Genomic DNA, 12,996 nt, shown 5'->3' with positions numbered 1-12,996 from the left:
AAATGGAAAGATGTGATTAGTGGTGGGATCATATTGGAGGTGATGGAAATGTCGGAAGATGATGTGTTGGATGCGCAGGCTGGTGGGTGAAAGCCGAGGACCTGGGGAACTCTGTCCTTGTTGCAACGAGGGGGGGGGATTGAGAGCAGAACTACGGGACACAGAAGAAATGCGTGTGAAGGGCCCATCAATGACAAAACTGGGGAAACCACATTCACTGAAGAATGAGGACATCTTGGATCTCATCTTGGGAGCAGATGTGGCGGAGACGGAGGAATTGAGTATTGGAAATAGCATCTTTGCAAGAGAGGGTGGAAAGAAGTGTAGCCCAGATAACTGTGGGAGTCGGTAGGTTTGTAGTTGGAAAAAGTGCGATGAAAGAGTTGTTGAGAGTATGGAGAAGTTCTACAAGGCGGAAGAGAATGTTCGCAAATGAACATTGGTTGGGTCTCTGTTCCAGGAAGAAACGGAGGGCCATGAGATATTCCTGATGGGGGGATGGAGATGTTGATGTACTGAACGTCCATGGTAAAGATGAGTGATCGGGGGCCTAGAAGCAAAGTTATTAAAGAGTTGAAGGGTGTATCGGGTGTCTTGGATGTGGGTGGGAAGGGATTGGACAAGTGGGGATAGGATTAAATCAACGTTTGTTCAGTGAGGCAGGAACAGGCAGAAACAATAGGCATGCCAGGGCATTATTCACAAAATGCTGGAGTAACTCAGCAGGTCAGGCAGCATCTCGGGAGAGAAGGAAATAGGTGACGTTTCGGGTCGAGACCCTTCTTCAGACTGATGTCAGGGGGGCGGGACAAAGGAAGGATATAGGTGGAGACAGGAAGATAGAGGGAGATCTAGGAAGGGGGAGGGGACGGGAGGGACAGAGGAACTATCTAAAGTTGGAGAAGTCGATGTTCATACCACTGGGCTGCAAACTGCCCAGGCGAAATATGAGGGCAGTTCTATTTGTGGATTTTGGGGACAAGGTAGAAGCCGGTTATGGGGAGCCTCCTTCACACCAGGGAAAATAGACCGAGCCTATCCAATCTCAACTGTTAATCAAGCCCTCCAAACCAAGTTACATCCATAAGAATCGTTACTAGGTTAACCATTTCCTTCCAAGTACAGTCTAGCCAATGTGTTGTACAACTGTAACATGATGCCTCATTTTTCTATTCAATTCATTAGCTAATGAAGGAAATTATGTGATATGCTTTCCTCATCATTCTGTTTTCCTTTGTTTCTTCTTTGGGGGAACCATGTAATGTACCCCAAGGACTCTCTGTGCAGCAACACTTCCCAGGGTTCTGCCTCTCACTGTATATGCAATGGTTTAGCATCCCAAAATCCATAATTTAACAGTTATCCAGGTTAAATTTCATCTACCATTCCTTGTCCCACTTTCCCAGTTGATCTACATCTTGTTGTAACTTAAACAACCTTATTTACAGTCCACTATACCACCAAATTTGATATAATCTGCAAATGTTCGCCACTCATATTCTCAACTAAATCATTGATATAAACAAGAAAGAACAGAGGACCCAATACTGATCCCTCTGGCACATCACAGGTCTCTAATCTAATAAAAACATCCCTCCACTACTACCTCTGATTCTACCACCAAGCCAATTTTGTATCCAATTTACTAACTCACCCTTGATCTCTTGATTCTAACCTCCTGGACCAGTTTACCATGTGATACTCTGACAAGCAAGACTTGTCAAAGGTCTTGCTAAAGTCCATATAGAAAACATGTAGCAACCTGCCCTTGTCAAGCCTCTCGGTGATCTCTTCAAAAAACTCAAATTTGTGAAACGTGATTTTCCCCATGCATAAATCCATGCTAACAATGTCTATTTAGTCTTTGTTTTTCCAAATGCAAACAAATCCTGTCCCTCAGAATCCCTTCCAATAACTTTCCCACCACTGGTATAAGGCTCATTGGTCTGTAGTTTCCTGGCATTGAATGCAAAATTTGTTAGGACCCTTCTTAATCTTATCTGCCAGGGATTTCTAATGGCCTCTTTCTGCTCTCCAAATTTCCTCCAAAGCATACTCCTACATCCCTTAAACTCCAAAAATCAATTTGATCCCAGCTGCCCATACCTGACATATGCCACCTTCTTTTTTGGGAACAGAGCCGTAGAATCCCTTGTCAACCAAGATTCCTAAATCTTGCCAGCCTTCCTCTTCATTGTAACAGGAACATGCTAGCCTGAATTCTTATTATCTCAAGCGTGAAAGCCTCCTACTAGTCAGATGTCTCTTTAAAATATAGCCTCTTCCACTCAACTTTTGAAAGTTCCTGCTGATACCATCAAAATTAGCCTTCCCCCAATTTAGGACTTGAAGACTATTTTAAAATCAATAGAACCATGGTCACTGGTCCCGAAGTGACCATATGAACTGCTTATCTTACATCTTGCTTCAGAAAACTTTCCTGGGTATAACTAGTATTCTGTCCCATTTAATCCCAAACACTAAGGTGGTCCCAGTCAACATTACGTGATAGAATTCAGGTCCCATGAAATTAAAAAGAAATAACTCGATTGAATCTTTAATTTTTGACAAGCATTTGTGGCTGCAGAAAATACATGAAACGTGCCAAAAATTAGATTTTGAAAATAATATATTTTTTTCTTTATTTCATGCATTCATTAAGCTTTCTACAGTAGTAAAGTAGATGAATATAATACCTCTCCCATAGGGTGTCCAGGCATATTGGAATGATATTGCTTACCTGATTGATGTGCTTCAGTTTATCAATGATCTGATTTATGACTGGGTTAGTTCCTTTAACTTTTACTTCTGGGTTATTTGACTGGGCTTTGACACCATTGCCAACTACTTGTTTTGTGTAACTGAAATTAAAAATTGTTAATTTTAAAAGCAATATTTAACAATCAAACCGTTCAATAGAGAATTAGAAATAGTGATGTGAAAATACATTAATTTTACATATCAAATGAAGTCTTGTTTGCACCTTTATTAAACTCTGAAATTAACTACTACATTGTATCAGGATCTATAATTTTGGCCATTTTGAACTATAAAAAAAAAGATGATCCCAACTAATTGATTAATACCTAAAACAATGATGTCATATCATATCATATCATATATATACAGCCGGAAACAGGCCTTTTCGGCCCACCAAGTCCGTGCCGCCCAGCGATCCCCGTACATTAACACTATCCTACACCCACTAGGGACAATTTTTTTAAATTAAAAAAAAACAAACATTTTACCCAGCCAATTAACCTACATACCTGTACGTCTTTGGAGTGTGGGTCTAACTGTTTAGCTAATCTTTTCATCATGAAGATAGATTTGTCCTGGTAATGAAATTGAGAAAGACTAAACAAAATGTCTTCATCAGCTATAAAAGGAGACCTGAATTTTTTAGCAATTTGATCATTTAGCAACAGGTTTCCAAGAGCACTTGATCCAATTTCACTAAAGAGTTCAGCTTAATTGAAAATTGCAGACTGTGTGCATTATAGATCTTAGATTTTCTCTTACTGATGTGCTAACAAATGCCCACCAATTCCACCTGCCTTCACTTTGAAATAAGGGTGTTTGAAATGTGGGCATATTCAGAAGCACAAAGTACCCGAGGCCTTATATTGAACTGTATTTTGCAGAAGCAGGCCATCAACCATTCTAAGCATTGGAATACAAACAGAAAATGCTGGTAAATCTCAGCAGTTTGAGTAGAATCAATGGAAGTGAAATAGTTAACATTTCAAGTCAAGGACCCTTCATCAAAATGATGGAACTGAATATGAATCTATTCATTGTTTTTATTTCTGTTTTTCAGCATCTAGTCCTTTTGATTCAAAGCAAATTATTTTAATTAGTTCACATTAAACATTACAAACAAAACCAAAGATCAAACCTTTAACTGTGTGATAATAGTCACAGGAAGACATTGAATCTATGGTATCTTACATAAATGGATGTCTTTAATTAGTAGTTTGCCAGCTAATGCTGTCAAATTTTAATTTCTGCGCTCTCACTGTGCCAATTGATTCAACGTATGGATACAAGTTTAATTGTTTTCCACTTGCCATCTGGCACCTATCTTGAGAAGGTGCAAATTCTCCCACCAAGGTCTTTAACAAAAACATAATGGTGATTACCACAATGCTCTAGTAGTATCAGGGACTATAATTCTACATTGATTTTTCAAAGGAACATTCTCATTATGTGCTATTCAAAAGCCATTGTCACTTTGCTGTGCTTTAATGCTTAGCAAGGTGAGCTAATAGAATACTCACTTCCTCAGCAGAACCATTTTGTTAAAAGCTCAACAACTTCAAAACAATGCAATTCAAGCAACTGTGGAGATTGACCTCTAATAGTTTTTAGATCAGCTTGAAATGATTAATCTATTTTCTTTACAGGAATAATGGAGTCACCATCTGTCCACGTTTTCCCTTTGCAATGACTATCATGCATCACATCAGCTTAATGGAAAGAACAGGTCTGGGGTGAGAACTCATTTTCTTCACATTGTGTATTAAGGGCCAACGTGTGTGTTAAGATGGAAGTACAGAAAATAATTAGAAAACAAATTAAACTGCTGAAAAAAGAGACTATAATTGTCTTTTCAACTTGAGTGAACCTTGACTTGCTGTGTCCCTCAGATGGGTCCAAGGATAGGAACTGGAGATGTGGGTCATTACCGTTTTTTTGAACATTTAAATGTATATTTGAATAGAAACTAAATCCAAAATGCAAAAGGAAAGTTATTGAAGTTTCTCGTTCTGACTTGAAGCAACTTAATTTTCAGTTTTCATTTCATGTGAACTCATCATATAAAAATAAATTGAACTGATGAAAATATTATTGGGAATTATTTAGACATCTCCTCTTGTTCTGTCTACATTCATTGCAGTCAATAAGCCCTCACCACTCACAAACCAGACAAGGATTCACAGAATGCTACAAAGCAAAATTACTGTACATCTATTATTCCTCATTAAGCCAGCGTGGCTGATGTGTTCATACAAGTGAATGGTCAAATCTTTTTTCTTTCTTGTTCCCAATAACTTTTCATTATTCTCTTTATAAAACAAGTCAAATGCCATGATGAAGAATTAAATATTCAAAACTTTTTGGCCTGGATACCCATCTGCATTTGAAACTGAGTACCAAAATCATGCTCGGAGTGGGAACCCAGCTTGTTTCACTCAGGGTAGTAAGCAAGTGATAAATATTGGAAATGCTAAACCTTCTACATGAATATGTGCAGTGCCTTTATGTTACTTGCAAAATCAAATTGTGATCTGCCCCTTGGGTGGGAGTTCTTAGAGCATTCGTTCCCACAAGTTGTTGGTTTTTTTTTGTACTGTCATGCCTTTGTGTGGCTGATGGCAAATTGAAATTTGTTGTTGACACCTCCATTTGTCGTTGACACCTCCATCAGAAGTAGATACCCAAGATAATTTGACACTGGGTCAGGTGAGGTGGGGTGGGCCCTCTGGGAGGTTGAATGTGAGGAAAGAGTATACTGGCAAGATCCTTAACAGCATTGAAGAGCAGAGGGATTTTGGAGTCCAAATTCATTGCTCACTAAATGTGGCAGCACAAGTGGAAAGGGTGGTAAAGAAGGCTTATGCTATGCTTGCCTTCATTGCTAGGGGCATTGAATATAAATGTCAGGAAGTCATGATGCAGTTCTATAGGGCTTTGGTTAGGCCACATTTGGAGTATTGCATACAATTCTGGTCGCCCCAGTACAGGAACGGAGGTGGAAGTTTTAGAGAGGTTGCAGAGAAGGTTACCAGAATGTTGCCTGGATTGGAGAGTTCCAGCTACAGAGAAAGGTTGGATACACTTGGATTGTTTTATCTGGAAGGTCGGAGGTTGAGTTGAGACTTGATAGAATTATATAAAATAATGAGAGGCATACATAGGGTAGACAGTCAGGGTGCATATTTCCGACACTAGAGGGCATAGCTATAAGGTGAGAGAGAAAGTTTAATGAAGGTATGCAGGGATGGATTTTTGACATGGAGAGTGGTGAGAGCATGGAATGCATCGCATGGAGGTGGTGGAAGCAGATATGATAGAGGCATCTAAGATGCTTTTAGATAGGCACATGGAAGTGTGGGAAATAGAGGAATATGCATCATGTACAGGCAGATGAGATCAGTTTAGCTGGGCAATATGTTCGGCACAAACATTGTTGGCCAAAAGGCCGATTCCTTTGCTTTACTGTTCTAAGTTCTATGTTCTAGACTGTGGAATAACTCTCTTAATTTAGACACCAATCTCCAAATATTCAAGGAACAGCTTGACAAAGTAAATGATTATGGAATAACTATGCTGTGTCTGAATCAGTGCCTTGATCAATGTTTTGTGGTCCAACCACTTTCATTTCTGTTAGAAAGCTTTGAGGTCTGCTGGCTGCAGTCACTGTTTCTGAAGATAACAGCCATAAACCAGTCAAATAGAAGAAAGAACTTAGAGACACAAGAGACTGCACATGTTGGCATATGGAGCAACAAACAATCTGCTGGAGGTACCTCATGGGTCAAGCTGCATCTGCATACAGGCAGCGCCCATTGTTAGGATCAAACCCGGGTCTTTGCCGCTGTAAGGTAGCAACTCTATCGCTGCCCCACTGTGCTACCTCTGGAAGAAGGTGAGAGACAGAAAGATTGATGAGTTGCAAATTGTGAAGACAGAGAAATAAATGTAGGGGGGGGGGGAGAGAAATAAGTGCAAGTCCAGATGAGGCACACGGGAGAGGTGGGGAGAAAGGGGGTGTGGACGGGGGAAGGGCGTGGAGAAAGGTGAGGGGGAAGGTGGTTGCTGGAGGTTACCTAAAATTGGAGGATTCAATGTTTAATTTATTTAGGAAGTAGTTCAGTCAGTGTGGTGCTGGGAAACAATATCGTTAGAGGCAGTGGAGGGGAGATCACCCGAGGTGCTGAGATCAGAAACAGTCTGGGAGATGATGGCCTGGTGTTCATCTGTGGTCTGTCATGGTCAAAGGGTAGGTACGAGGAGATGTCCGAGAGTTGGCATCTGGCCTCAACACGGTAGAGGTCAGCTTTTACAGAAACCAGCTATGCTGTCTTTGAAAATCTGCCAGAGTGTTCTGAGCCAGAAAACCACCTAATTAATTTATCGACTATTCCATTTGGAGACATTGATTATAGCCAGCAAATTCCACAGTTCCACACTTGGCCTCCTTATAGTTAATCACTCCCTAAACTTCATTGCACCATCCCAGGGGCTGGATGGCTGGTGAAATCAGCTCTCTGCAACTATGCAGCTTCGTGCAACGGGTAGAAACCACAGGATTAGACAGAAGCCCAGGAAGAATAAGCACAATTTATTGTTTTCAGGCACACATCAACTCCAATCTCCCAGACATCCTTGATCCAATGCAATTTGCCAGCCTTCGCAACAGGTCTATGGCAGACGCCCTCTCCCTGGCCCTACACTCATGCCTGTAACATCTGGATAACAAGGACACCTACATCAGACTCCTATTTATGATTGTACCTCTGCCTTCAACACCATTATCCCAACCACAATCATTTTCAAACGCCTGGACCTCAGACTCACCACCCTCTCTACAACCAGATCCTTGACATCCTGACCTATAGATCGCAATGCAAGGATAGGCAACATGCAAGGATATGTGCTCAGCCCCTTACTATACACCCAGTACACTAATACTGTGTGTTAAAAATTCTGCTCTAACTTCTTTTACAAGCTTTTAATGCATTTTGAACAATGACGAGACGGAGTACAGAATGAAGATAGTGAGCAAGGTAGCATGGTAGCAAGACAACAATCTCTTCCCCAATATCAGCAAGACAAAGGAGGTAATGTACATGCACTAGTCAGCATCAATGGTCTGAAGGGGAGATGATCGAGAGCTTCATAGTCCTCGGCTTGAACATCACCAACAATTTGTTGGTGTCCAACCATATCAATGATCTGATGTAGAATGCCTCTTCTTCCTCTGAAGACTAAGGAAATTCAGCACGTCTCCAATGACGTACCAATTTCTACAGCTCTGCCCAAGACTACAAGAAATTGCAGAGTTGTGGTTGTAACCCAGTCCATCACACAAACCAGATCCCTCCCCCCATCAACCTCATCTACATTTCATGTTGTCATGGGAAAAGTTGACTTTTATGCTCTGTCAAACATTATGTCAGTATGTCAGAAGCACCTTGCTGTCAGTTTAAAGTCATTAGAAGAACAATCAGAATGATTTAGGTAATTAGCACCTGAAAAAAATACTGATGTTAATGCGATTCCATATAATGTGGATTCTAACTAGATAACTTAAACACGCCATTAGCAAAACTAAAGTGTGTAATTACACTTCAAATGTAATATAAATTAAAACATATTTAACAATATTATCTGAAATTTACAAAATCCCTGGATACCACAAATCTATGCTAGTATCTTACCAATTTCCACATCAGTAGAATTTGCAAATCATATAAATTATCTAGAATAAAACTGAAAGAATTGAAGATGTTGATTTTACAAATATGCATCATGCAAATCTACATGGACCATTGTGTGACAGAAGTGCACTTGAACAAATCAGAGATAAATAGGAATAAATTAGCAAAATGGCAAATTGACAATAATGCATTCCGAGCATGTCAAAAAGCTCACCAATTTTTTTTCTTTTATTGACAATAATGGAATGGGTAAGCACGCTGTGAATCATTTGGAGCTAATTGGGAGCTAATCTACTGCTTTTAATTTCCTCATCTCCTTTGGAAGTGAACATTACCCCACAATTCTTAAAATCTTTTGCCCAACATGGCAATGTTTATCCCCACCCCAAAGTACATTCTTTTAGTAAATTCACTGCACAGATTTATAGTTGTGGCCTTTTAGCTCTTATTGATACACTGTATGTCTTATCTCATGTCCTCTGACTGGTATTATTGATCTAAAAAAAATTAAGGTTAAGGTGAATATGTCACATCGAACATTAATGGATACATGGAGTGCAGTATTGGATATTTTAAATTTCTTCACAAGCTTTTGGGTGTTTATGCTTCATATGCTGACTAATCAAAAATTGTGCACATATTTAAAAAATAGCAGACGATGTGGTCAATGACATAAGTTAGACTATAACAAATGTATCTACATGCATTTCAAAAAACCAATGACAGCTATTTATCAAAGGTAGAAAAAGTGGTGTTTTGATTTTACAAGTGGTTGTTTCTGCTGAGAAATTCAGCACTTCTGTATGGATTATTTATGTACTATATATTCATAAAAGTCCATTTGTGCAAGTTATATTGCATCTGTAATCATATCTGGGTGCAATAGCAATGTTTGGGAAATTAGTCAGGGCATGGTTCACCTTAGCATTTCTGATGTTTCTCCAGCATCACGTATACATCAAATGATATCATTCAGTGCAGGGCAGCCATTTCATTATTTACTGACAGGAATCAACTTTTAAAACGTGCAATCAAACACCTGCATTTTTCATTCAGCTTAGAACAAGGAACAAACTCTACATCAAGCCAGAAAAGAATCACAAATTAACAGATTTCCACTGGGGCATTAATACTTTGTCCAGTTACTGCCAGACTAATTTTGTACTTCACTTATGTCCACAAAATTTGATTATTTCACCATTATGCATCTCAGTTGCCAAGCAATCATGTGCTCTGGGGGAAGGAGGGTGTCCAAACACACCAGAGAATGCTGTGTTCACCCTTTTTTCATGTTGTCATCTTCCCTCATCTCCACGGCTCCTTTTTTGTCTGGCTGTGCCATGAACAGCATTTTTAAGAGGTGACTGGCTGCCCTTGACCAACATCACAGAACAACTGTCATCAGGAAAAGTGTAAGGAAAGTTTGCAGCATGATTCAGAGTGAAAACCACATAAATCAATTCTTTGAATCAGATATTTCATTAATTTCTGAATCCGACATACAGTACCTGCTTTGTGTATCAAAAAAATGTCAACTCCATTTTCTGGGCTTTCATGTCTAAACAACCATTTAAAGTGATGGACTCAAATGTTCAACATCATTATTTGCATTTGAAAAAAGAGAAGAATCATCAGATTTGACTATGTAAAAGGGCATCAGAATAAAAAAAGGTCAACAGCAGGATAAATGTGAAAAGTAAGTCTTTCACTTACTTTTGGTCTTTTAATCAATTTCCAATCTGCATTGCTCGAAATATCATACCACCTAATCAAAATAAATGAGTTTTCTGATATTCTGCAACAGACAGTAAGTGTCAATGCTTGTCAAAACCTATTTGTTAGTATCAGGAAGCATGTCAAATCAAAATCACTGTGATGTGCCACTGTGTGTTTACCCATTGAGACATAAAAAGGTCTCAGTCTGATTGTTGTCTCAAGTTGCCTCTTCTCCGAGTCTTTAAAATACATCTTCTGTTTACTTCCAAGACAGAGGAATCAAAATCATACTTCCCCTTCCCGTGCGCAGCAAATCTACGTTGAATGGCTCGATCATAATCATGTATTGTCTTTCTGCTGGCTGGTTAACATGCAACAAAAGCTTTTCACTTTTCACTGTGGCAATAAACTAAATAAACTAAACATTCATATCTCACCAAATGAGTTTGCAGTTCGGGTAAGTGGACTTGCACCTCTTTCACACCCCTACCAAAATCTCTAAGATTTGCCCAACTTCATGGAACTTGGTCCTGGAATATGATTGCTTACATGAATTAATGGCAGAAGACAGATACCTGGCAAGAAATGCTGACCGGAGAAATGGCATATTCTCTCCTGGTTTTCTGTGATAGGTTGAGGCTCATGTTACCATCAGGAAGAGTTGTAAAAGGCTTCAAATCAAATAGCTTGGTGGGGCTACAAGAGGCTGATATCACATGTAATAGCAGGGTTGTGGCACAAGCGCAGCAGGTCAGGTATTGGAAAATTGAACTAATATCATTCATGTCAGTTATCATACATGGATAACTTACAGTAGCAGAGGCCAGTTCTGTTGCAGGCACAGAAAGCACATTTTAATGATGCAACTTAAGGAGATGTAACATATTTCACCTCGTCTCTTCATCCAGGGACATAAAACAGTTTTTTCCAGGTGAAACAGCAATTCACTTGCAATCTGCTCGAGTGTGTAGCAGTAGTATACTGTATTCAGTGTTCACAGTGTGTTCGCCTCTACACTGGAGATATTAAATGCAGATTCCGCAATCACTTAACACTCCATCCCATTTTGATTCATCTATCTGTGGGTGGCGCCAGCAAGTGGCAGCCTCGCCAACAGTCTGTCTGTCCTTTCTTCTGTTTTTATTATTATAAGTACGTGTAAAAGAGTATGTTTTAGTGTTCCTTGGTTTGTTTTATGTGGGGGGGGGGGGGGGGGGGGCTGGGGGAAACTGTTTTCAATCTCTTACCTCGACAGAAAAGCGATCTTTTTTTCCGTATCGTATCTCCGTCCCCACTGCGGCCTAACATCGTGTTGTGGAGCGACCTTTCCTGGAGACCGACCGGCGCTTCAACCGCGGGCACGGTGTGGATCGTGGAGCTTGCGGATCTCTTTGCCGGGGATCGACTGTGGGGAGCTCCAATGCGGACCTGTGGACTTTAACATCGTGGAGCCCGCGGTCCCTGGTTAGAGGCCGATTCAGGAGTTCCAAGCCGCGGAGATTTTCAACCGTCTCGACGCGGGAGTTTTAATCACCTCGACATGAGGGCTTCGGATCGCTGGCTGAGGGAGCTTTGATGGCCCCTTACTGCGGACGGTTCGACAGCCCCGACCACGGGAGAATAAAGAGGGAGAAGGTTGGACTGTATTACCTTCCATCGCAGTGAGGAATGTGAGGAGGATGTTTATGTTAACATTTATTTTATGTGGCTGTGTGTCTTGTTGCTTTTCACTTAGTATGGCTGTATGATAACTCAAATTTCACTGTACCTTAATTGGTACATGTGACAATAAACTGGCCTTGAAATCATGAAACCCTTGCGCCTCTGCACTGTTACAATGAGCCCCAATGCAGCTTGAGGAACACTGCCTCATCTTCCTTTGCAACCTTCCGGAATCAGTATTGAATACTCCAACATCTGGTAAGTCTCTATTTTTGTCAGGATCAGAACTGCCCATTTCTGCTGTAAGTCATCCATCAGTGTTAATGACTCCGTTTTTCTCTTTCCATTAGTGCAGCCTGACCTACTGGGCATGTAGCACAGCACAGCTATTAGCAATACATTACACATCTTGTCTGTGTTATTATCCTCTAACTGCACTCATAAACGTTCAGTCAACTCCTACAACTCATACTCAAGGCAACCCTGAGCTCATTCCACAACATTCTTTAACCCTTTGTTCTAATCATCCTTCATGCCATCTCAGTGAAACTTAAAATTACCTTTTGTGCCACCATTTCCAAGTTCTGAGAAAGGGTGTTCCACCTGAAAGGTGCATTCTATTTCTCTTTCTTTTTTTTTTTTTTTTTTAAATAAAATTTTATTGGGGATAGGTACATAACCTGTTTACATCTTTACAGTCATACATTTTTGAATTGATAATATTGTCAATTATTATTATATACCTTTTACCCCTTTTTTTAAATTTATTTTATATAAACTAAATAAAGCTAACGAAGTAGATGAAGTGAAGAAAGAAAAGAGAGAGAAGAAAACTAAAAACAAAAACCAATTTAAAAGAAAAAATAACTAAAAACAAAAAAAAAAAAATAAAAAAATAAAAATAAGGAAAAAATTAGTTAAAGAAGAATGGAAAAATTTATTAAAATAACAAAAACTTCATTCGAGATATATTCGTACATTCCAAATTATAGCATTTCATTCATTCTTTAGTCCGAGTGCTAGTCAGGTTCCTGTGCTGAACTATTCTGACCCTTTAAGTAATCAATAAAAGGAGACCATGTTTCAATGAATACTTCCTGTTTGTCCAACAGGGAAAATCTGATTCTTTCCACGTTTAAGGTCTCCGTCATTTCTATAATCCACATTTTAA

At 39.7% G+C, this 12,996-nt stretch overlaps 1 protein-coding gene across 3 annotated transcripts in view; it reads right to left on the bottom strand.

Moving 5' to 3' along the window:
• Positions 1–12,996, bottom strand: part of gpc5a (glypican 5a) — a 487,024-nt gene that overhangs the window by 319,786 nt on the left and 154,242 nt on the right. For all 3 annotated transcript variants that reach the window (XM_078402331.1, XM_078402329.1, XM_078402330.1), the window contains one exon: positions 2,741–2,861. In XM_078402331.1, coding sequence (XP_078258457.1) covers positions 2,741–2,861 — 121 coding nt within the window. The remainder of the gene's footprint in view (positions 1–2,740; positions 2,862–12,996) is intronic.

Source organism: Rhinoraja longicauda, chromosome 7 (genome assembly GCF_053455715.1).
Source record: "Rhinoraja longicauda isolate Sanriku21f chromosome 7, sRhiLon1.1, whole genome shotgun sequence".
Taxonomy (NCBI): domain Eukaryota; kingdom Metazoa; phylum Chordata; class Chondrichthyes; order Rajiformes; family Arhynchobatidae; genus Rhinoraja; species Rhinoraja longicauda.
Note: the sequence above shows the minus strand (reverse complement) of the source record. Positions and strands in the feature narration are given on the sequence as shown.